Source organism: Spodoptera frugiperda, chromosome 4 (assembly GCF_023101765.2).
Source record: "Spodoptera frugiperda isolate SF20-4 chromosome 4, AGI-APGP_CSIRO_Sfru_2.0, whole genome shotgun sequence".
NCBI classification, from domain to species: domain Eukaryota; kingdom Metazoa; phylum Arthropoda; class Insecta; order Lepidoptera; family Noctuidae; genus Spodoptera; species Spodoptera frugiperda.
The window spans coordinates 6,133,802-6,160,645 of NC_064215.1; the positions used below are offsets into that span (position 1 = coordinate 6,133,802).

Consider the following 26,844-nt stretch of genomic DNA (forward strand, 5'->3'; position numbering starts at 1 on the left):
CATAGGAAATCCTCATTTTTATTCTACCACAAAGTTTAATTATCTACAAAAACATTTATACAATAACACGCTTTTAGCGATTTCCCGAAGATTTTCCTTGAAACACTCCATTTTAATCAATTCCTCGACTTGAGATAGAAAGATATCGTTTGGAATTCTTTGTACTTCGGAAAAATACCGTTGAGACGCAAAAAGACTAACTTATAAAATACATAGTATAATTATTTGGAATGACATTGAGATATTGGTCAAATGCTGACAATCAAGTTAAAAAATATATATATCCACCAGCCGCCACCAGCCTCCGATAGTCACTGCTGACACGTGTAACTTCGTGCAGAAACTCAAGTTTGAGAGGAAAACACAAAACAGCTGCAATACAATTCCATTTCTGGCCTTTCCTTATTGATTCCAGTTATTTTGAAACAATACTAAAACAAGTTATTGCCTAAGTTTTTCACCGATACAGTGGGCGAGTTTACTAAACAATATAAAATTAATACGTTGCTTCTTGGAATGTCAATTTTGGAATGGAATAGCAAATTTTTGTTAAAATGAGTCCAATACTTCCCCTCATGCTTGGCGAAAAGTTTGTATTCATTTAATGCATAGAATCTTCTGCAGGCTACAAAAATAATTACATTATTCTTTAAAGATAAAAGGTTATTTAATAACAATACCATGTATAAAGCAGTTTGCAAACGTTTAAAAAGAATTGCAAAGATACTACTTGATAGATATTACTTGTAACTTTGCTAAAGAACTAGAAAGAAATAAAAAGTCATTATAAATATTCCATAGTAGTTTGTAGGTGTATTTGTACTTATTTAAACTTCCGCATTGTTGGTAAACGAGCCGGTAAATACCAGCTAAGTACGAACACTGTTTGGGTCGGACAGCACTGTTGGCCACCTCGAATCTAAATATTATTACCATAAATCGAGTTTATCTGACATACCTATTTACAAATATATGAATAATTCACATGATTCATGGGAAACTGTCTACATAACAATATAACTATTATAAGTTAAATACAGTTATGAAAATTCCCTTGTTGTGATTATTAAAAACATTTCAAACTCTCGCTTTAAGTTCTCTTATTCTGAATTGGGCCTGCATAAACACGCGTCAAATTTACAAAAAAAATCCTTATTTGTCTCTGAAGAAGGCTCATTTTTACTACATACATACAGCACTTTCTGCTACTGCTCCAGTTAACATACAACATCCACAAAGCAGTCAAAAATCACCAATATCGTACTCAGTATCCCATGCTTCACAGAACAACGAGTCAATCCTTAATAACTCTTCCGCTGCATAAATTACGTTAACTGATCAATAAATCACACGAGCTATGTCTTAGTCCCAGCTAAGATAACTTACCTTCCAGCTTATCCGATCTTGCTCAAATAGGAAGGAAAGGACCCATTTTGATGTCATTGACCTGAAGAAAAGGTAGCAACACACCCGGCGGAAACGAAATATTAACTTAAAAGCTAAAGTCGACACTTTAATTACTTAGCTAGCTGTGACAGTTTGACAACGTTTTAAACTGGATCAAACCGGTATCCTGTTGGGTTGATGACCTTGTATGCCCTGTAGGGAATCCTGGATGTGGACAAAGATTAAGATGATAATAAAGGAGACACTAAGTGCAAAATTCTTAAGATTATATTAAGATGTACGAGGCAATCGGTTGAACTTGCAAATAGACCACGTTTGACAAAATCTAGAAACGTGGCAGCGTGTCAAGCCAAGTTCAAACAAAGGATCTGGCTGGCCAGCGCCGAGTGATAACATTTTACATTAAAGTAACCTAAATAAAATATTGTAACACAAGTTGCACTATTTGTGACATATATCTAAAAATAATCTAAAGGAGAATACTCGTATAAACAAAAATCTATTATTATTATAAAAGTATTCTAGTGGGATCAAAACGACAAGTGACACAAAACAACAAATCGTTGTACACACGTAAATCCAGAACCAGGTTTCCTCTGAAATGAGTAAAGAAATCCAAAGGGATTTGTGACCAAAATATACTTCCGAGTTCAAAGTTACAAATAAACCGTTTTCGTGTACAAATATAAATAAAGGTAAACAAACAAGTTATATTGGAGACGCGATCTGCTTATACGTACGTCATCTTCAGCTTCTTATTTATCATACACATTTAAAAATTGGCCTAAGTAAATGTGTGACCACTTAACAGTGACTTATTTATTTATGACTGCATAGTCGACGCGGTCGTGCAACGAGTAGCGGGTTCGATTCCCGCACGGAGCAACTCTTCGTGTGATCTACAAATTGTTGCTTCGGATCTGGGTGTCATATATATGTCATATAGTATATTTGTACTCTACTCTACACTCGCTCGACACAGAAGTTAAAATCCAGGTTATGGTTATAAAATCTATTTATTTAAAATGCGTCATGCACACAACGCATAATAGGTGGACTTATGCCGCAGGCAGTTTCTGTCAGTCTAACCTTTTGGAGATGTAGAGAAGAGACCTTTGGATGATACATATTTAAAACTGTTTAAAACTACTTCGTATTCCTTATTAAATATTAACGTCATTGTCTCATGTCTTGGGACGTTACATTTGTTTTGATTCAATGCACTCAATCATAAAGTTTCAGCATTAGGTTTTATAAAATGTTACATTACCTAAATTAACAGACTGACAGGCCCATTCACCATTAATTTGTTATGTCAAGTCATTAGTTAACACTCCATCAATAAGTGTTACTGAATAACTGATAATTGTTATTTAAACTAATCGTACCTATTGATTGTTCCAAGGTTACTAATTAGTTCCTATTGTCTTAATTTCCAACACCAAAACGCGATACGTTTATTAACCCAGTACAACATACATCTAATAAATATTTAAAGAGGAAAAAGTACCTACGATCTAAGGAATTTAAAAATTTCATTAAAACACAAGAAAAAAGTTATTTTCATTTTTTGCTCAAAATATCGCATAAATTTTGCTTCACCGTACCCGCAGGGATTTAGGGAATCCCTTCCCTAATACTCATTTATATTAACCATGGTATATACAAATTTAGTCCACCTTAGAAAAAATGCCTCGTTGTTCAAGTGGTCGCAAATGCGACTGCCGGACAAGGAGTCTCGAGTTGGATTCCCGGTCTAAAAAGGTCCGAAAATGTCTCAGTAGTAGCACGGAGTCTGGAATAGTGCCTAGTATGTAGTAATAAATTCACCCCCTCTTACTTGGGACCTTAAAACCGAAATAGTAAAACGTGAATGTACATTGTACATACATTGAGCGACATTACGTGGCGTAATGTGCTGTCTACCCCTTCGGGGATAAAAGGCGTGACGTTGCATACAAAGATGTTCACTAACACTGACAAGTTAAAATTTTATATTTTAGATCTAATTCTATTAAGGCGAAGCATTAACCGAGACTTAAAAACCTCACTTAGCTACATTCACAATTCTTATGAACCGATTTCACAATAATAAGAATATTCTTTTATAACCACATTTTTTACGAGATACTATTTGAAAACTATTTGATTAAGTGAAACTGAAGGACGAAACTCAATATTACGTTATGTATGAGGAATAATTTGAACCACACGTGTAAACGTATGTCGTATACAATGTACACTAAAATGCGTACATAATAATATATGAGACTTATACTATTATCTCAGTAAGACACAATGTTTCCGCAAATTTTTCAACGAACACAATCATAAAAATAACTGACGCAATATTTTTTTAGAATAATTAATTAGAATTCCTTAATATCCTTTATCGAACGTATCTATATAGTGGGTATGTCCGTTTACGCTCCATTTTATAGTTAAAGTCACTTCGACGAATTATAGTGCGCTTATAAGCAACTTGAATGAAGAAATTCCGTATTTGCTTTTCTTATGATTAACGTAACAAATTCTCCTTTTCAAGGATAATCTGTTATGGACAGTCTTTGAAATTTTAATAAATGAAAGTATCTTTTTAATATTTTTAATATTTTACCTGCTCAACGTGAACAATTTCTTTAATAGCTACTTAATAGCTGTGATGTGTGTCATTGTTGCAATCTACCAAGAGGCCACATTTTTGTGTTTTGAAGTGGGGTAATCAACCAATAACTTCTTCCGCCTTGGGCGAGGCGAGAGGGAGTGTCAGACTCTTACTGACTAAAAACCACCAGGTTCCTTCTCCTGCTTTGAGCTAGAGCCTCGGTTCCCTGTTACGTTGTTCATAGCTCCGGATCAGAGCAAGTAGCCATATGAAATGTATGCCTACGTAAGAATAACAATTTTGAAAAAAATAATGACTACTTTTTGTAGAATGATCACGAATTAATATATTTTCGTCACTCTTAAAGCAAAAGTTGCAACTGTTTTGGTCGTATGTACTGTACGAGCACAACACGGAACTATATGTATTAGTAATCGAGTAATTCCTCGTGTTCTTGGACACTACTACGCTTGACTGGGCGCGCGAACCTTTCATTGTCCGCAGCTCGAAGCGCAAGCGCACTAACTGAGCTTCGTAACATCGTTAATAGAATTTCAACCTAATGCTCATGATATTAAGAATGATTTCTCAATATCCAATATCTAGCACTTAATCCTTTCAAATAACACCAAGATGCAGCTTTTGTAATAATAGCACTTACCCACTAAGTTAAATCTTTTAGGTCAAGCAAAAGCTACATTGGCTAAGTAATACTAGATTAGTAGGTATTAAATTAAAGTCAAGGCACTTTCCTAATGTTGCAATCAGAAAGAGTCAAATGAAGGTTGGGTGGCTTTCATAAACTGTTTAATTATTAATTAAAACAAAGGAAGATCCGTTTGCAATTTTCTTGAATGTATGTATGTAGAGCGTCATACATTTCGCTGACACCGTTGCGCACTACATACTCCGACCACGAAATTCTTTTGCTATGTAATGTTTGACCGCCACACACGCACCGAGGTCATTATTGACAGCTGACATTGTTCTATCTATGTTACAAACGAATATACTTGCGCCTGAAATTACCCTACCCATTAATTATATCCGGACGGTATAAATATAGTAGAATGCGAATCGAATTTATCAGTCGACCGTCTGCGGTTTGAAGTGATCTAGTTCGTCAGAAAAAACACAGACCACGTTCACAATGAAATCGATGGTGGTGTTATTCGCTGTGTGCGCCGTGGCGTGCGGCTCCCTGGTGCCGCTGGCGCAGCCTCCTCATCACCCCGCCGTCGTGCTGGACCCACACGGCCGCCCGCTCGACACCGCCGAGGTGATCAACGCCCGCGCCCTCCACCTGCAGGCTAAGGCCCTGGATGGACACTACGCTCCCCTCGCGCACGCTGCCGTCGTGCCTGTTGCCCACTCCGTGGTAGCCGCTCCCGCTGTGGTCGCCGCTCCCGCCGCCGTGTCCCACCAGTCCCGTGTGGATGTGCGCACCAGCCCCGCCATCGTGAGCCACGCCGTCGCTGCCCCCGTTGTAGCCCACGGTGTCTACTCCGCTCCCCTGCTGGCCCACTCCGCTCTCGGCTACGCCGGTCACGGACACTACCTGAAGAAGCGCTCCCTGGGACACCTCGCCTACGCCGCTCCCGTCGTCGCCCACGTAGCTCCCTCCGCGGTGTCGCACCAGTCCCGCGTGGACGTCGTCTCCAGCCCCGCTGTGGTGTCTCACGCCGTCGCTCCCGTAGTGTCCCACGCCTACGCCGCCCCCGTGGTGGCTCACGCTGCCCCCGTTGTCGCCGTAGCCCCCGCTGCCGTGTCCCACCAGTCCCGTGTTGATGTGCGCACCAGCCCCGCTGTTGTGTCTCACGCTGTCGCTCCCCTCGTCGCCGCCGCTCCCGTCTACGCCTCTGCCTACGGCGCTCACGGATACGCCGCGTACGGTGCTAACGCACATGGACTCCTCCACTCTGCTCCCCTTGTCCACGGCCACGCCTGGTAAACAGCGAAACTGACGAACACCTAAGATTATCACCTAAGATGATGTAAAAATAATAAAAAAATATTTATAAAATAAATATGTACGTAAACATACCTATTTCAGTCTTTCATTACATTGTGTTTCAAGCGTTATTATAACATTCGATGTGTACTTGTTTGATCCCCGAAAATGTTTGAATAATCTAAACATGCAATATAGAGAATCTAAAAATAGCAACACCATATTTGAATAACTTGTAATGATTTAAGAACTAAATTATTTATGAGTGAAGACTATATACATAAGTGTTATTTGTAAATGATTCTACCCGAAACTTAATTACCTAAATAGTGACAGTAAAAAGCACTTTTCTTAAACCGTTTTAAATGCTTTTATTTTCTTATTGGTACGAGTTTCAGGATATAGGACATTTAATATCCAAATGCATTTTCGTCTTATGATATCATTCTGTTTATAACATAAGGTGTAATAGGAGGTGGAAGCCATTAAGGCGGTCAATGTTCAGCAATGAACGTGTTTTCGCTGATAGGATGAAGAGGTGACACTTCACGTGTATATAATTATGTAAAGTTATGCCAAAAACCGCAATGGTATTTATTAATAGAGCTTATTACAAGCTAACTGATTCGTTAGTCCAGTAGCCTCAAGCGTAACTGCTAAACGTGAGATATCAGGATTAATCCGCAGGTCAAGTATTGATGGATCGAACAATCCCTAAATATCTAAATAATAAGTCATTCTGAAACCAGGTCCTTTATAGAGTAGGTGGCTCACCCCTAATTACCAATAAATAGTTCCTGCACTGGCAGGGCACGGGAATACGCTGGGATCATGGTGGTATAAAAAGTATCCTATCACCCAAGTTAGCTCATACCAGAGGTTATTTGTATATGGATATTATTTACTTTAGTATTATGGCGACTACAGGGTAAGAGTTCTTAGGTTTCATACCAGGGTCCAGTAAAGTTTAATCAACTATTAAACATGATAAATTGTTATTAATAATTTTTAGGTATTCCTATGAATGAGTCTTTCAACTAGGATAAGCTTATTCAAAGTGAACCTCCAATATATTCCAACTGAAACTAATTTGTATCTAATATCTAACAATAGACTTATTCCCTACAATTTCACAATGAGACTCATAATTGCACTGGTGAAAAGCATGTGAATGATAACACGTACCTACAATTTCCCATCTCATTCTAATGATGGACACAATGGGGTTGTCATATCCAAGTAAGGATAAAAACCCCAACAAAAAAAAAATGAATAAAAAAAATAATTTCCATCTCAGTTTAGGAAACAACAGCGGATAATGCATCATCATCCTTATTACCATCACAACAATTTTCACTGCTCACTCAAACTCAGACTGCATTTGTAAAAGTTGTGAAAGAGTATGCCCCGGCACTTGCATCTAGTCTTCAGAATTAATATTAGCTGGAATACGTCCAAGTATTAAGAGAGTGTTTGCCATAAAGTTTTTAAGAGGGTATTTGTCATAATACGAGTACCCACCCTTGCCAGATAGCTTGGGGACCGCATGTAATAACTGCTTCCAACTCTGACAATGTCGTCAGTCCACTTAGCAGGATGCCTGTCTATGCTACGCACTACATATTGTATTTATAACCATCAACAACATCACGCCTTTTATTCCCGAAGGGGTGCTCATTACGACAGGTAATGCAGCTATACAATGTACACCCACTTTTCACCATTTGTGTTATAAGTCCCATGTAATAGGGGGTGAGCCTACTGCTATATACTGGATACAATTCCAGACTCCGTGCTACTACTGAGATTTTTTTCGAAAAAACCCCAGTAATACTTTGCTCGATCTAGGAATCGAACCCGAGACCCCTTGTCCGGCAGTGTCCGGCAGTCGCACTTGCGACCACCGAGGCAGTCTGTCTATAACCAATTATTAATATTAGTGCAATAATAAGATAATTAATTAGATTAATTAATTATAATTTAATTAGATTAGGTAATCAATTAAGTTTATTACTAGTTATATTACTCGTATAAACTATTGTATATTTCAGAAAATGGACACAATTAACGTTTAATTTAAGTTTTAGAATGTGGCCCAATTTAATTTATTTACTTAATCAAAATGTGCAATATGCAATTTGTTTCTATTAACCGAGTTCCTAGACTAAGCATGAAAGTGCACTAAAACCTCTTTCATATGTACCTCACGTTATTGTCAAATCACGGTGACCAGTCAAACAAGAAAAGCAAAAAGCCTACTAAGTATCCGCATTCATAAGAAATGGGAAGTGTTACTGTTTCTACTACCTTATTAGTTGAGACCAAGGTCCTATATTTGATTCCTATGTCAGACATAAGTTATACATGTTATGTATTTGAATTTTCGATGTCGTTTTCAGGAATGTCTCGTGTTTTTTTATAGTTTAAGCCGGTAAACGAGCCGACGGATCACCTGGTGGTAAGCATCGCCCATCAACACCCGAAACACCAAAGGCGGTACAAGTGCGTTACCGGCATTTTGGGGGTTATCGGGGACTGGGAAGGGGGTTAATTGGGCCTCCAGTAACCTCACTCACACAACGAAACACAACGCAAGCATTGCTTCACGTCAGTTTTCTGTGAGGTCATGGTATCACTCCGGTTGAGCCGGCCCATTTATGCCGAGGCATGGATCTCCCACACTATAAAATATTACTATATCATTTATATCGCCTCAATAACTTTTGAATATTAAAGTGTGTAGCTATCAATGTCAGGTAGCGATGGTATGAAGTTTTTGCGTCCATAAAAATACCTTAGTACATCATCAAGTTTAGGCTTAGACTGGATTTATTGTCAACACACTCAGCATTGGAAACGTACCACCTATTCAATATACTATTTATTATATTATTTAAAACATAACACAAGCATCTGATACTTGTATGTAGGTCATCCTTGTACAGTCACTGTGTACAATATCCCTAATTTAAGTATAGAAAAATTAGTTTTCTTGACATAATATTTCATTAGTAGCTATATCTAACATGTTTATTGATTGTTTTATGATTAGATACACGCACACTTCTTCCGACGTATTTCGTTTGACCGCCACACATTCTCCGAGGTCAATGCAAAGCTAGTTAAACAATGTAGCAACGAATATGTTACGTCTGAAATTGCTTTACCTTTAACTTATATCCGGTCAGTATAAATACACGAGTGCGCTGGTCAAAATTATCAGTCGACCGTCTGCGGTTTGAAGTGATCTATTCGTCAGAAAAAACACAGACCACGTTCACAATGAAATCGATGGTGGTGTTATTCGCTGTGTGCGCCGTGGCGTGCGGCTCCCTGGTGCCGCTGGCGCAGCCTCCTCATCACCCCGCCGTCGTGCTGGACCCGCACGGCCGCCCGCTCGACACCGCCGAGGTGATCAACGCCCGCGCCCTCCACCTGCAGGCTAAGGCCCTGGATGGACACTACGCTCCCCTCGCGCACGCTGCCGTCGTGCCTGTTGCCCACTCCGTGGTAGCCGCTCCCGCTGTGGTCGCCGCTCCCGCCGCCGTGTCCCACCAGTCCCGTGTGGATGTGCGCACCAGCCCCGCCATCGTGAGCCACGCCGTCGCTGCTCCCGTAGTAGCCCACGGTGTCTACTCCGCTCCCCTGCTGGCCCACTCCGCTCTCGGCTACGCCGGTCACGGACACTACCTGAAGAAGCGCTCCCTGGGACACCTCGCCTACGCCGCTCCCGTCGTCGCCCACGTAGCTCCCTCCGCGGTGTCGCACCAGTCCCGCGTGGACGTCGTCTCCAGCCCCGCTGTGGTGTCTCACGCCGTCGCTCCCGTAGTGTCCCACGCCTACGCCGCCCCCGTGGTGGCTCACGCTGCCCCCGTTGTCGCCGTAGCCCCCGCTGCCGTGTCCCACCAGTCCCGTGTTGATGTGCGCACCAGCCCCGCTGTTGTGTCTCACGCTGTCGCTCCCCTCGTCGCCGCCGCTCCCGTCTACGCCTCCGCCTACGGCGCTCACGGATACGCTGCGTACGGTGCTAACGCACATGGACTCCTCCACTCTGCTCCCCTTGTCCACGGCCACGCCTGGTAAACAGCGAAACTGACGAACACCTAAGATTATCACCTAAGATGATGTAAAAATAATAAAAAAAATATTTATAAAATAAACATTATAAACAATACATGTTTACTTATTATTTCACACTTTACTCCAAGATGGGACTGAAAACCAAACATTTTTATCAAATTTTAATATTAATGTCAAATTTAAATATGAAAGAATTTCGTATAAAACTGCGTCTTTAATTGTTACAATGAGTTCCCTCAATTGAGTAATAATATTTTGAACAATAATAATTGCTTTCAAGTACCTTCAAATTTTTAAATCTTTTGAAATCTAGGAATGCCGTTTTGTTTGATGCATCTAGTAACAATCTCTATTACGCCACGGTTATAATAGGTAATTGATCAATTATTTTAAAACAAGTGAAGGCTTCATTACACCGAACAAGATTAACACGCAGCATATAACTGTGAGAAGGTAATTTTAACAAAGCTTTTTGTCGCACGGTTTAATTCCTTACTCTGACACAGTTCATTGGGCAACCTGCTTACGAAAAAAATAATTTCGCCTGATAGACATGTTCTGTCTATTAGCGAAATTAAAATTATGTTTATGAACATGAACAAACAACATTTATTCTATAAGTTTTTAAACTGACATAGTCACTAACACTGACTTGGAACTTGAAACGGGATATTTATTCTTTCTCCTGACTTTAGTAATGGCACTGTTTCTAGGGTATTTTTATGGTAATCGCACATTACCCATTAAAAACACTCCAAACATACATACATATATACATAATATATTTAAAACGTAATCTCGCTCTTTACATATACACGTTTCTTTACATATAACAATACGTAGATAGAGGAGGAGACAATTCGTACGACCCAGAATGATACCAGGATGATCACGATTCTCAGTCATGAGGGAACGACCAGAGAGAGAGAGAGAGGTTCGATAAATTGAGAACAGTCAAAACTATGCCGCATCGCATACCTATTTAGTTCGTTCCTTTCTAAATACTCCAGTAGTTACCAAAAAGTGCATTCCATAACTCCTGTCAATGAAGCTTCAATAGCTAAGCGATAGTGGTTCTCGGAATGCGTCTAATGGAGTACTTTATGTACTGAATTATATATATTCGCCAATCCTAACCTTGCGATACAAACAGTTAAAGTTCTTACCATGTCCTTGTGACTGTCGCTTTAACTACATAGCTACTAACTCACTATAATTATTTTATATTGCGTTTGGTACATTTGAGAGGACGACGGAAGAACGATCTCGAAATACTACAATTTACATTAAAATATGCAGTAGCAAGCTAAATATACCAGCAAACAAATGGCATTCGGAAATCGACTATTTAATCTATGGGATCTTACTCTGCTGTTGGATTTCTCAATTGATTTATGTGAATATTCAGTCACTCATATTTCACAACCTTAATAAAGAAAAGCTTAATAGACTTCCTAACCCATGGCCATAGTGCATAATTAATGAAAAAATAATAAATATTAACCATAATTAAAATGACCTTAAGTACCAATGTATTCGTACATAAACTATGTACAAAAAGTGTGGGGCAACGTTTTTTCAAAGAAATATAGAAATAAAAAAAAAATATTCGCAAAAATAAAGTTATAGATGCACGCATGACGTTTTGGACATTTTATCTCATGTACATTTTAAAAGATTGGTATACCTAAACTCTGGATATGAGTATTAAATACATCTAACAGACAGTAATTACAAAGCACTTGACAATAGCCCAGTACACCTTTGGAACATACTGAATATAATTATCAATATACATTAATGACGTACATGCCCACATGACCTTAAGTACCAAGCCACAACGTCATACCCTCCATAATCTAATTACCATGGCGGTGAATTCAGAGCGGTTCGGTAGCCTCATGTGACGCATACTCATAGTACCTCGAGGTAACAATGAAAATAGATTTTCGTACAAATTACAAATTGATTCAAGAATCATGTTCATAGTGATAAAGAATCACAAATACTTTGAATCAATTTTAGAAAAATATTTCTCAAAGTTGTTCGTTGTCATGACCTAATTACTTTTAATCAATTTTGGCAGAAAATAAAAGACAAGAAATATTATTATTATTGTTTTATTCGTCTATTCATTTTAATAAATAAGTATTAAAACGAAAATTATATTCGTTTTCGTCGAGTCTCAGTTTGCTTTACCAATGTGCGGCGCTCAGATGATGGGGAGCAGTCCAGATGGCAGAGTGGGCGATCGGGGCGAAGTGGGACACAGCAGGTGCGGCGTACACGGCAGCGGGAGCAGCGTATACAGCGGGGGCGGCTTGAACGTAGGTAGATACCACAGCGGGCTTGGAGATCACGTCAACGCGAGACTGGTGGGACACAGCAGATGGCACGGCGTGCACGACGGGAGCCACGATGTGAGCAAGAGATCGCTTCTTCAAAAGGTGGGCGAGTCCAGCATGGGCACCGTACACAGAGTGAGTGCCGTACGCAGCGTATCCGTGAGCGCCGTAGGCAGAGGCGTAGACGGGAGCGGCGGCGACGAGGGGAGCGACAGCGTGAGACACAACAGCGGGGCTGGTGCGCACATCAACACGGGACTGGTGGGACACGGCAGCGGGGGCTACGGCGACAACGGGGGCAGCGTGAGCCACCACGGGTGCGGCGTAGGCGTGGGACACTACGGGAGCGACGGCGTGAGACACCACAGCGGGGCTGGAGACGACGTCCACGCGGGACTGGTGCGACACCGCGGAGGGAGCTACGTGGGCGACGACGGGAGCGGCGTAGGCGAGGTGTCCCAGGGAGCGCTTCTTCAGGTAGTGTCCGTGACCGGCGTAGCCGAGAGCGGAGTGGGCCAGCAGGGGAGCGGAGTAGACGCTGTGGGCCAACACTGGAGCAGCAATGGCGTGGCTGACGATGGCGGGGCTGCTGTGTACATCCACACGGGACTGGTGGGACACGGCGGCGGGAGCGGCGACCACAGCGGGGGCGGCTACCACGGAGTGGGCGACGGGCACGACGGCAGCGTGCGCGAGGGGAGCGTAGTGTCCATCCAGGGCCTTAGCTTGCAGGTGGAGGGCGCGGGCGTTGATCACCTCGGCGGTGTCGAGCGGGCGACCGTGCGGGTCCAGCACGACCGCGGAGTGGTGCACGGGCTGTGCCAGAGGCACCACGGAGCCGCATGCTACCGCACATAGAGCAAAGAACACCACCAGCGTATTCATTTTAACGTGGTCTGTGTTGTGAGATTCGACGATACACAAGATCACTTCAAACCGTGTAACGGCTGACTGATACTTTTCACTTACTATTGGACTCTTTTATAGTCCGAGCGGTCAAATTATAGGCTGGGTACATACACAGTTCATAATTTCTCAGATCTTAAAGTACATTAGGTATGGATAGCAATGTCAAGTGTCATTATGAAAGTAATCAGCCTTGCAATAAGGCAGCTTTTGCGTAGTACTTAATTACACTTCCGACACGGCAGCCGCCTGTGTGCTCTTGGGTTATGGATAAAACAAAAATCGTAGACGTCATACGGATACAAGATATTAGTTATTGTATTTACATAATTATCGGAAGGGTTCATATTTCACAACAAGCTACCGGTGTGATAACAGCGTTACATAATAATTATATTGTATTGTCTTTCACTGAGCTCAGTACCTAATCCGAAATCGTGGATCTATGTCACGCCCTGCAATACTAACCTACTATTGTTTATATTTAAGTCTAAGTATGTTTTTCTAACGTTTAGGAACAGTTAGAGACTCTTATATCAAACTTGAGCCGACTTGCTTATCGACCAGTTAAACTCCAGAGCATGCAACTTACACATCATCATCATTATCAACAGTCGGAAGACGTCCACTGCTGGGCAAAAGCCCCTTAGTCTTAGCTCATCGCATTTCACGAGTTAACTTTAACTTCAAAGTGGGCTAAATTAGATCTTAATTTCATATTTCATAAGTCTAATTTTGTTTGGACATAATTATTTACTAAAAAATAAAAACACAAACTTAGTTATATGGTTATGCAAATGAAAAACAAACTACGAAACAAGTGTGAGGGTATAATTAGAAATATTCACACGCGATGCTTGTTTCAATTTTATTCAGATCACGACCGGAATACAATTTGTTCGCTATCGTCAATTCTGAAGCTAATTAATACAAATTTCGCACACACGGTACGATGCAATAAATTACAAACTATAAAATGCTTATTAAGAACTGGAGTGCTGTATAAAAACAACTTAGAAAACTAATTATCTTTATATATATAATTCTTCTGTAAGTGTGTATGTCACTGAACTTCTCTTAAACGACTGGACCGATTTTGATGAAATTTTTTGTGTGTATTCAAGGGGATCTGAGAATGGTTTAGATTCACAATTTTGTCCGCTGGACAATGTTTTTTTAATTAATTTTTAATTTTGACAGGACAACGTCTGTCGGGTCCGCTAGTAATATATCTATACATATAATAAAATCGTAGAAAAGTGCTGTCTGTACATTGAAAATACAAAATAAAAAACTTAGCAGGGGTTATTGTTATGTCGATGTCGAACCCAGCAAAATGTAATTAACTCCGTTTCGTCTGTTTGTCTGTTTGTCTGTTTGTCTGCTTTGTCTGTTTGTCTGTTTGTCAAATTTGTCTGTTCGTCTGTGCGCGCTAATCTCAGAAACGGCTGATCCGAGTTGGATGCGGTTTTCACGAATATATTGTGGGATGCTTAAATTTACATTTAGTGTTTGTTGCATGTCTCGGTTCATAAATCAGGAAAAAAGTTATGTTAAATTAAAGAATCACGTAGAACATTCTATGCAAGATATCATTAATTCCGCAACTAATGACGGATTTGGTTGAAATTTGGTACAGATATAGTTTAGAACCTTGAGAAAGGACATAGATATATTTTTTATTTCAAAAATCAAAAAATAAAAATAAGAAATAAATTATTTATAAATAATTCTATGTCGATCGTTGCACGACTTCGGTTCATGTTATTGTTTTAATTTATCGAAAAAAGTTAAATAGTAAAAAGGTATGAAAAAAATAACTTATCAATATAATAAGACATTTAGTACAAAGAAAATGCTCTAACGGAGCTCACCCGTTACGATAATTCTAATGTCGATCGTTACACGACTTCGGTTCATGTTATTGTTTTAATTTTTTCGAAAAAATAAATAAATAGTAAAAAGGTCTGAAAAAAATAATATCAATATAATTAAACTTTTAGTACAAAGAAAATGCCCGAACGGAGTATAAATAAATAATCCAAGTTGTCTTTATCCTCGATAGACCGGGATCGAAATAGATCGCGCTATCGTGCAATTCTGGAGTTACATTCATTTGGTTGGGTATCGGCCAGCGCTTCGGTACTATCGTAAAAAATTTATTATATCGTATGATTATTTGTCTGTAGTGGTCCTGCTGTTTCGTATATTCTAAATTGGTTTCGTTGTACATGTCAATTAATAAGTTTATTTGTTGGGTTTTCCTGGTCTTTTATGGTTAAACTATTTAACGTAGGTTTAGTTTGATATCGATTATTAGTAGTTACTGTAGTTAGTTTTATAATAAAATTGTAAGTCTAATTTTTTTTTAATTGATTAGATTTAAGTCGTTTCTTTTAAATTATTTAGTTTAAGCTTGGTTATTATAGCATAGCGAGGATAGGTTGTAATGTAGTTTCTTTTTTAATTGTTATAAATTCGTAATTCGTAGCTTTCTTTAGTTTTAAGTTAGTTTAAGTCGTGTTTTTATAACGTATTTTTTCAATGCCCTAAGTGAGTATACACTCTATTAAATTAAACGATAGAGACTCATTATGTTGATTTTTGAATGTTCCCTGGAATTTTCCACATTCATTTTTGAAGAGATCCCGCGAGATCGGGAACTATTTGGTTACGAAACCAAACCTTTGCCGGAAGTCACTATTCCACGCGAACGAAGTCGCGGGCAAAAGCTATAAGACATAAAATTATATGAGTAATACATACACATGCATATACTTTAAAGACTGATATTCAATAAATTGTCTAGGTATACATATAGTAATAACTTTTATCTAATTTACGACTAGACATCCTATAATTAGAAATTCTGCTTCTACGCGGAGTAAATAAACTCGTTACTAATATACTAATTACTTGTTACTCATAAAAGACAAAATTGCTTACTTAAATTGTTGTTGATCATTATTAGTAAATATTATGTGCCTCTACCTCACCTTTCAACATAAATTAAAGATTCTATGATGCTGTATTAAAAAATAAATACATATAATGTCATTGAAAAGAGCAAAGCAGTTTCCAGGTACATATACACAAAGAAAGCAAAGGTTGATGCATACATTTTCTTTACGCTAACCTTTGGAAATACCGAAGCAGCGCTTGTCTGTGTTATGTATATTGTTGTGATTAAATAACATAACATTCAATTGACAATTTTGAACTCTGATTTAATAACGTAAGATGCAGGCTACACACACTCCTTTGATTAATCGGGTAGATGGACTAATTTTTATTTTAATGTCCGTTTTGTAGATAATTTGAATATTAGACACGTATTTTTTCTTACGGAAACAAATACTTTCGAAGATATATCGAATTTGATCTCACTTCTAAACTTTGATTAGTTTATTCTTAGTATCTTATATGAAAAAATTAAAAATAAAAAATTATTACCTACTTGATTAATTAGATTTTTATTTTTCATACCAAGTCATTATCCCTATTGATGGTACTAATAGAACCAGAGAAAAATAAATACTCTTTTCAAGTTTTTCAAAATTTGTTAACGTTTAAACGTTTATCTTCTAAGTATATGAAAAATTATGTCGAGTGATCACAAGAGCGACTGCCGGGCAAGAAGTGTCGGGTTCGATTCCTGATCCGGGCTTAGTATTACTTGTATTTTTTTCGTTTTTTTTTTGGAAATTTGTTCAGTAATAACACTGAATCTGGAATTGTACCCAGTGTATAGCAATAGGCGCACCTCCTATTTACATGGGAATTATAACACAAATTGTGAAAAGTGGCTGTACACTGTACTGTGGTATTACGTGTATATAAGATGAGAAAAATTATGAATGTAAAGTTACACAAGTGATACAGAGTTCATTTTACATACATGTGACATTTTCATTAAAATGCCAAGAGGTCATGACTTCATGAGCCGCGGACTGAAAATGTTCAGACACAATGATATTGTCTAACGTAGATATTGTTTGATACGGTTATCTACCCGTATAAATAAGTACGGTACTATATTATATAAAATTGTATCGTAAAGTTTTTTAGGACACATAGTATTACTGGAATTTAGTGACAACACATATCAATGATAGGTCAATGGTCTTTTAAAATGCTTTGTGAGTTTTTTTTTAAGTCAGAGACCCGGTAAGCCCGCTAGGTAGTCCGCAACTCCGGATTAGGCATCAGCACTACTGGACCCCATCTGGCTTTTTAGGGATAGATCTACATATATAGCTAGACCCACGAAATGCAAATATAAAATAAATTATAATAATTATGCATGTTGTGGTTACCTATATTTGTAAATACAGATACGCCTAAGCTACTTTGTATGTAACTGTTATTTTCAATGTGCAATATTTATGTGTTTATGTTGGTAACACTAAATAAATAATTAAATACCATATTTAAAATCTTGCGTTAAGTCCTAAACGATGTATGCTGGATTTGGATACACGGTTTTATAAATCTCAAAAAGATGTCCCACATTATAAACTTTTCCTATGTCGTCGTAAGTGCGACTGCTAAGCAGTTGTAAGAGTTCGATTTCCGGATCAGGATAAGTAAAATTGAATATTTCGACTCAGTTACAAAAGCAAAAGTCTTGAAATTGATTACAAGCTATTAAACATACAAAGACACCAACTAACTGACGTATATGTTATCTCAGTAGCAAACATTCTCTTACTTATGTGTTTGTTGTATTATACCATAAGCCACATATAGTGGCCGCCTACAAACAAACATCAACTTCCTAGCATCCGCAGTACATGTAGTGTACACATACAAACATACATAATGTAACATAACATAATAATATAATACCTACTTATACATGCGTAAAGGCCTCATACAAACATTTCCTGAAGATATGATTAGTAAACAAAAACAATAAACAAACTTTATGGTTTTCTTTCCTATGTTATGTGTTGTAGGGGTTTTACGATTAACTACTATTTCTATATATTTTTTTACAAATAAATAAATCAAACAACTATTACATGTAGTATCTCTCCCTTCTTGAAGAATAGAAAATACAGCGAAGAATAGAAAATACAGTTTTCTGAATTCGTTACTGCCACATTTTTTTGTATACTTATAACAACATGGATACCTGTGTCTCGGAAATATCACCAAAATAAAATTATTTTTGTCGCACGAAACATTGATTTCAGAAGTAAACTCAATATTGTATTGTATTCCATTTGTGTATAACAAAAGCAGTAACAAATAAAATCCACCAATTTAGTTACCGTTCAATGTAAAGGGAGTATACTTTTGTGTTGTTGATAGAATTCCCGATTTATTTCAAATAAAAGTGTTTTTGTGGTAGATAAAGAAACATACATACCATATGCATTACACGGTAACCATTACCAGAATAATTTATGTATGTTTTAATAATTTGCATATAATTTGTATCTAAACAGGAACTTGCATGTGTAGTTACAGTGTAGGCGAAGTTTTCACGCACATGTGTTATTGAGATCAGTTTCAAACAAATAATATCCGTGTGCAATAAGGTAACAAAAACACGTAAATGTATAAAAATATAAATTATTTTATTCACAAAAATACATACGTTTCAATTGACTTTACAAAACTTATTACCTATCAATGTCATTGGATCCTATCACTCTTGTCGTTTACCAGTAAGAAGCGTACACAGAAGGAGCGTAGACGGAGCGAGCTTCGACTACAGCGGCAGCGGGCACTACGTGCTGGGTCACTACAGCTGGGGAGGACTTAACGTCCACACGGGACTGGTGGGACACAGCGGACGCGCCAGAGTACACGGTAGCTACGGGAGCGTACACGGAGCGAGCTTCCACAACAGCGGGGGCGACGACTTGCTCAGCGACCACTGGCGCGGCGTAGCTGGTGACGACAGCTGGTGAATGGTGCACGTCAACACGGGACTGGTGGGACACAGCTGAGGCGCCAGTGTACACGGCAGGAGCGACCACAGTGCGTGCAGCAACCACGGGCTCAGCGGCGACAGCAGCAACCTCCACTGGGGCCACCACGGCAGGGGACGTGCGCACGTCCACCCGAGACTGGTGCGACACCGCAGCGGGCACGGAGTACGACACCGCAGCGGGCACGGAGTACGCCACCACGTGCTCCACTGATCTCTTCTCCGCGCTGGGAGCGGCCACGGCAACAGCTACAAGAGCGAACAACACCACCAACGATCTCATCGTGAACGAGGTCTGTGTCGGGATCCGAATGAGGACGATCACTTCGTACCGATGTCGGTAGACTGATGACAAACTAAAAATCGTCCCGCTATTTATACGTATGATTATAATCTACGTATGAGCATAGTTTGCTATTTGGGCGTCTAGGAATATAAAACTCACTGTCCTTGTCGGTTGTCGCCTAAATCAGTTGCTACTTCAAAAGGTCGCAATTGATACAGTTACGCCTAGTGTAGGCTCGAGTGCGATATTGACATTTAATGAGGATATATTCGATAATCGCAAAAACATCATTACAAACACGTTGTTGATCTAGAAATATTTATTACTTCAAGGGCAACCAATATCCGCTTTGTATCCGCAATTAGCGAGCTATTGGCAGTTGGACGTAGTGATTGAATGATACAATGGTACACAAACACGTAGTTCTAGTTCTCAATATTAATTAGGCTTTATGCAAATAAAATAAATAAGGAATTTACTTTATTTATGACCGTAAGCAATAAAAAATTAATCTACTTCTGTTCACATATTTAAAATGGTTGTAATTGACTAATGGAATAGTGGAACTAATTCATGAATATTTTACGCATTCAATTTGTGATGTTTATAAAAAATATTGTAAAAACGTACAAACTGACAGATAAGTCCCATCTATATAATCTAAGCGTGTGAAGAACCTTGAAATATTGCGCTCACATTTGCCCCATATCTCCTTACATAATGAAAGTTAAAACGGACAAAAAATTCTAACAAAATAAAGTTTATTTTAACTGAAACCGAAGACGACCTCGTCTGGTTATACTGAAGCGAATGCAGTTTCAGTTTTTGCATTATTAGAAATATTCATTAAATATACACCTGACAACCTGAAATGTGCAGTAAACATGAATAATGTTTTTTTTTAAATAAGCCGGTAAACGAGCACGCGTTTCACCTGATGGTAAGCAATCACCGCCGCACACGCGTTGCCTTTGGCGGCTTAGGAATTTAAGGGTTGTTGGGGAACCGGGGATTGGGAAGATTGGAAAGAGGGGTATTTGAGCCTCCGGTAACCCCACGTAACGAAACACAACGCAGCTGTTGTTCACGTCGGTTTTCTGTGAGGTCGTGATATTACTCTGGTCGAGCCGGCCCATTCGTGTCGAAGCATGGCTCTCCCACACAAAATTATACCGTTAAATATATATTTTTGAGAGCAAAACACAAATCTCTGGCAAGTCTAGCACCATCTGACCAAACCTAAATCCCATTATATTATTGGACGATCCTATATTAGTCATACATTGGACGGGATTCCAGCCTCCATTGATATTTTCAAAAATTAAATAATACTCCAATAATACTTAGCTCACCCTGAATATAGAACCAAACACCTCTTGATTGGTAGCCTAAATAAATTGCTGTCACTCGACCAATAAGGCAGTCAACGACACGGTAAAAAAAATCCTTATACGCCTATATTCCTATTTCGAAGAACTGACCACGGAAAAGGTTCAATTCGATGTAACAATGAAGGACATTACAGTGTGGACTTTATCTTTTCATGTAAGTCAAAGCACTTTATGTTCAAAGTTTCCTCGTACTATGTATTACGATAAAATATTTAATGTTTACCAGTTACTTGTTCTCTATTGTATAAAAAATCACGTGTGTTATTTTTAATCATATGGTGACTTCAATTTGTTTTCGGTATTCTCCCTTTTTAATCCACACTATGTAATTTTTACCTGTGATATGTTATGTGAGTCTTGTGTAATAAAGGACAAGCATCGGGCGCCATTCCAAATTCTATGCTCCTACTGCGAATTTCATAAACAGTAAACACCTCAATAACCCTTTTAATAGCAGGCAAACGAATCCCTTCTCCCAGTTTATAACAGATTTATTTACTTTACTACCGTACTGTTTTTACTAAATATTAATTTTAAATGATTTTTAAGACAATATGTTTTAAACAGTGACATCTACTGTAAACAGCACGAACTAAACAGATCGTGACTTCGACCAAAGTGAATGTGTCTCATAGATATTCAAGTTACATTTAACTTGCCGCACGTACAACCTTCGCTCGGCCGTAGCACTGTTCGCTTCACGACTCTATATGTTCAGTATAGATGGCGCTGTACGGTATTTAAGTGTTTAAGCTACACAAAAATAAAAACATAATGGCATGCTTTTTCAAAAATGCCAATGTATTGTGGGATAAGATTTACACAATGTCAATTTGATATACACAATGCCAAACTCCTGTTATAGTGGACGTTTATGGAAAACCGAAAAAAAAAATATCTTTGCCAAACCCAGGTATCAAAACCGAGACTTGCTCGTCAGTCACGCTTGAATCGACAGGAATCAACCACCATAACAGAAGCGTTTTCTAAAATTAAAACAAATATTCTAATAGCGCTATAACTTCAATTGTTTCGCACATTTTCTTTGAGAAAACATGTACATTTTACCATAATAGTAATTTATCGCTATGTAATCTGAATTATCGTGGGAATAACACAGAGAATGCTAAAGATATTTTAATCAACACATCAGACGCCATATTTAAGGCATTGTGTAAAGATATGACAAACTCTCTCTCTGAAAAGCTTAACATGACGTCATCATTATGTATGCAAGAGGATTGAATAACATAGCTTTTACATTAAAATATTGATCAAAATAAATTTTATTAATATCATCTTTTTAAATAATTCTTTTCTCATTTAGTTTTGCGGTTGAATAACGACTGTCGTAGATATTTATGTAACAGTTATCAGTACCCTCAGTATGAGTTTGCGTAACTTTTAAAGTAATCGAAACAAGAGTGTGTTTGGCACTCTGATTGGTTGGTTTATTCGAGGCGGCCAATCAGAGCGCCGAACGCTAATTCGTACTAAGGGTACTGCAACTAATTTTCATCTTATATTTGGTTTAATTTAACTACACTTGCAACTTTATGTTATTGCGTATAGTTGTTTTTGTTATACCTATTTTATTGTGATCTAATTTTTGTGCTTTTCTTCTTCTAGCTTTGTAATTCCTTTATTTCGTATAAGTTATTCTAATTAGTATACACATAACATCACACACAACAGCTTATTAGTGGCTACTGCTGACCAAAGACCTCTTCTCCCATGAAGAAGGTTTGAGCATTAATCACCACGCTTGGTCAATGCGGGTTGTAATTGGTATAAAAACAATACTAATAAATAAACCAGTCGACCTATTAGATTGGCATTTTCTCTAATGAGCGTTATATAATTATAAATGTTACAATTGTGTCGTACTAGTTTAATCTTACTTTTAACTGAAATATCGATAATGAGATAAAAGATCCAAACCTCATAGCAGGAAGCATAAAATCTATTTATTTTGACACCAAATACTTTGTTGGAAACCGTGTGCTCTAATTTAATATGCTAACATATTTTTTTACTAAGTAATGTAGATTAGGGATTCCTTTCTGGAGCTGTATCCAAAAAGAAAAGAGTGGTCTATTTTCATAATATTGGGACTTATAATATAACTGGTTAACGTGCAAACACTGATTGTTACAGTTATGCATGACCATTTGAGAAAAAGAGACACGTTAGTCGTATGCAAAAAATATTAAATACAGTCGTGTATAAATGTGAGCAACAGCCAAAACAGTCCATAAATATTTTAATTTATTACAAACACTTATTCAAAGCTTAACGATTGTCTATCAAATATGCAATTATTAATTAGTATCCTCAATCAAACCTCAAAAAACCCGCCGGTGACCAGGTGCGTGCAGTTGAATGGGAGTCCTTGAGGGAACCTTAGGGAAGCCCAGTATTACGTGGCCACAGGCGCAATCGCAATCTGGGTCATCGATTTAATTTGCACAGAGATATCTTAGAGCCGTGTTACAATTATACTTTATTTTATTGTTCTTTTCAAGCTATTGAAATTATGTTCAATGAAAAAAAAACTTAAACATTTTAAAACATATTATGAATATTTCAGATTCAATTTAAAAAATAGGACTAAATTGTTTAGTTTTTCAACAGTGTCTTAAATAAAATAAGTATGTACACAATTTTAAAGAGTTATAATTAAAAAGTACAAGACGCTGTACTTTATTAAATACATTTATAGTACATAAAAAAAAACATACAAGGTTGTGTAATATTGTTACAGACTTTAGTACACTCTTTGACCCAAACGGACTACTGATACCTATTAGACCTCTAGTTACAATAATGTTCGTGCTGTATGTCATTTGGGTTACAACAAAAGCGTGAGTGACATAGCAGCTTAAGGAACAACTATTGCTTAATAAATTACACAATCAATTCAGCGCATGCAGTTGGTATTATAAAGTGTTATATAACAACTGCATTGTTCAACATTATGTGATAACCTATACGTACATTACATAGTTAAAAACGAATTACGATTACACGATAGATATGATTCAATTTGTTTTTTATACAAAGATATTCTGGTATTTTAATATTATAACATAACATACGTAGTTTAGACTAAATAATAATAAGAACTATGACAAAAACATGATCAGCCTAAATAAAAAAATAATTTAAGAAAAATCTCTCCTTTAGCCGTCGAAGTACTCGTCCGCATCACTGTCACTGGGGAACGTTCCCCAAATTCCGAGAAGACTGGCCGCATTGCCACGTTAAATGGTAATGTTTATATCCAAAAAATTAATTGAATATAGCGACTCTATTGACGCTCTGTTCGTCGTAATAAAACTGTCTTGGCCTTGTGCGAGGCACGTTGCAATACCGAAGCGCAATTCGGAAAACCCGTGTCTTACAAATCGAGTTCCCAGTAATGTACGAAAAACTTTGAATATTTCATGATAATAAACTGTCTAACTTGATTGGCTACTTAAAATAATAGCTCGGGAAAACCATGTATGTATTAGAATGCAGTTTTCAAGTAAACCTCGTAATAACTAGATGTTTTCGTTTTAATATGTAATCAGAGTCTATAAAGGAAGTTTTCATTGCAAGTGTAATACTGGCGACCCAGTTTTTTATCAATAAATTTTATGTGTAACTTATAAACGTTGCAAAAGTGTTACTAGCATAATATGCAAGAAAGTTTGTATAAAGAAATAAATGCACTACCTGTGAAGCATGAAAATTCGTACTACATAAAATATGGACACTAAACATTTTAAAGATGTTGGTGAAGTTTCTTAATTACAATCATAATCGTCTTTCTCGCAAATACCGCCTCGAGACACAGATAAGATCAAAAAAAAGAATTCTGAGACGCAAATAACAAGTACCTAGAGGAAGACGCAACAACCAAAACACAAAGTCATTGATCTCTCTTACGTAACAGTAAGCCAATTACTCCGGAGATGCGGCAAAAAATGTAAACATCTTGTACTTTAGGACTGTTGTAAACATAACTTGACTAATGAACAAACACCTCAAAAACATCCTTATTTTCAAAGTAATAAGAGTGACTTTCTCAGTGAAAAGCTTTTCCTGTGATGCCGCATCGTAAACCAACTTATCTTTGCAAGTGGATAAATTAGGAACTAATAAGACATTCGAAGAAATGGAGCGGATTGAAAACGACAACAGCGCCACTTGCAGCTGTACTAATAAGTTTGTATAAGTAAAATTATGACGTCGTAAGGTCATTGTCCTCTTAGGCAACTGAGTGATTTGTTTACAAGCTCTGTGATTGATTGGTACGAGTACATACTCGTTTTCGATATACTTTTTTATTTTATGTATGTACAAGTACATACGACATACGTCATTACGAGAGCTAGCAGCATTTCTTTCTTCGTTCATTCATATTTAAATGCGATTGCGTGAAATGAATGAGTCATTGTGTGATTAATTATATTCATATATAGCCCTCTCCTTTATATGGGTATTATTATTATATAGATACTAGCGTAAATACAAAGGTTTTTCATCATGAATATATTTTTTAAACATGTTATATTCTCTGTATAGGATGCTTTAATAGGAATATATTTTTATTCATTGACGATTATAAATTAAATGTTTGTAATTCATGTGATTGATAAAACACATACAAACCGGAGATGCTTCCTCTTTTATATAACATCATAATATATTAAGAATTAGACAAACAATTTCGAAGCTACTGACCTCAGTCCAATACGAATACATGTACCTGATATGCCAGCTAACAAATCAAACAGTAATTGCTAGTTACAAATATATTCATTTTTAACAATTTTACCTTTATCGACACGTAAACAAAGTTGAAATTTAATGTTTACCATTTAACAAGAAACAAGTCTTACGTAATATTATTCCAAATTTTGATCAATTCGTTGCACTAAATCGTAAAACATATTTAATTGGTGTCTAACTGTGTCAGTTAGTTACGTGTTTAGTAAATACTTAAATTGTTGGTATAAAACTTAGTTAGGTAATGAAAAAATATTAGACACCTATTATTTTATTAAGTCGTCACGAATCAAAGTATAGGAGTGGAAGCTAGCTCATTTTTTGTATGTGCTAAAAAGTAACGTCACGGGTCTTAGAGTTATCATTAGAAAAAGACGTCCATGGACTGGAACTCATATTGCAACTAGTGAGTTGAACATGGTATGGTGAACATGGGTATTACTTTAAATTGTGTTTTATTTATAACGGTATATTATATGATTATAATCTGTGTCAAAATGATATTGTCTAAAACTACCCGTAAACTAACTTTAAAGTTTTGTCAACCAATTCGTGGGCACAAACTGCCAAACCACACCATATTGCTTCTGCTCATTTCTCACACACAAACAAAAACACATAGACACTTACATAACGCCACTGAGTCATAGCTACCTCATTTCATAATCCTTCAGACGATCGCTCTTCTTGTCCTCATATGTATCGTGTCAAGGACAAACGCTCTTACATCATTTATGATTGATTCAAACAATCGACCAAAAGGAAAAAAGTAACAAAAATATTTAACTCGACAGTTAACCTTGAAATGTTCCATTGAAGCGAAATATGTAAATGATTATTATAATATTATCATTTCATAGAAATATTATAATTTATTTATGTAACCGTTTTTTGAGAATAAAATTTGAAATTCGTTTTTGTTTACAATGTGTTTTACGGATAAAATTCCGATTACATCTCACTCCAAAACATAACACACCAATAAAAGACCTCATATTGACAAAACGCAATACAATAATATGAAGTAACATTACAAGGAACAAAATTAAATGTCAAGTCTTGGTACCGTCAACACATCGGTCTACTTTCGAATGCAGATGACATATCACGATACACTTCAGCATCCCAAACAGCTTAAGTACCAACGAATACATAT

The 26,844-nt window shown here is 37.5% G+C and overlaps 3 protein-coding genes across 3 annotated transcripts; 2 read left to right on the plus strand and 1 right to left on the minus strand.

The window, feature by feature from the left end:
* Positions 1-5,081: 5,081 nt before the first annotated feature.
* Positions 5,082-6,059, plus strand: LOC118273855 (cuticle protein 16.5-like). The gene has a single exon (XM_035591024.2). The coding sequence runs from the start codon at positions 5,163-5,165 to the stop codon at positions 5,961-5,963; it is 801 nt and encodes a 266-aa protein (XP_035446917.1). The 5' UTR covers positions 5,082-5,162; the 3' UTR covers positions 5,964-6,059.
* A 3,057-nt stretch (positions 6,060-9,116) lies between these two features.
* Positions 9,117-10,137, plus strand: LOC118273854 (cuticle protein 16.5-like). The gene has a single exon (XM_035591023.2). It carries the CDS (start codon positions 9,246-9,248, stop codon positions 10,044-10,046), a length of 801 nt encoding a protein of 266 aa, XP_035446916.2. The 5' UTR covers positions 9,117-9,245; the 3' UTR covers positions 10,047-10,137.
* Positions 10,138-12,147: 2,010 nt separating this feature from the next.
* Positions 12,148-19,601, minus strand: LOC118273851 (calphotin-like). Its single transcript, XM_035591021.2, has 2 exons — positions 18,967-19,601; positions 12,148-13,366 (listed from the first exon to the last, which is right to left on the minus strand). Exons 1-2 carry the CDS (start codon positions 19,516-19,518, stop codon positions 12,239-12,241), a joined length of 1,680 nt encoding a protein of 559 aa, XP_035446914.2. The 5' UTR covers positions 19,519-19,601; the 3' UTR covers positions 12,148-12,238.
* Positions 19,602-26,844: the final 7,243 nt, after the last annotated feature.

Bases quoted from the DNA above. Each gene is read 5' to 3' on its own strand.
- LOC118273855 (XM_035591024.2), top strand. From the start codon at position 5,163: ATGAAATCGATGGTGGTGTTATTCGCTGTGTGCGCCGTGGCGTGCGGC.
- LOC118273854 (XM_035591023.2), top strand. From the start codon at position 9,246: ATGAAATCGATGGTGGTGTTATTCGCTGTGTGCGCCGTGGCGTGCGGC.
- LOC118273851 (XM_035591021.2), bottom strand. From the start codon at position 19,518: ATGAGATCGTTGGTGGTGTTGTTCGCTCTTGTAGCTGTTGCCGTGGCC. The intron at 13,367-18,966 runs TAAACGACAAGA...GGACTATAAAAG, and splicing joins CTGTGTACGCTTCTTACTGG to AGTCCAATAGTAAGTGAAAA.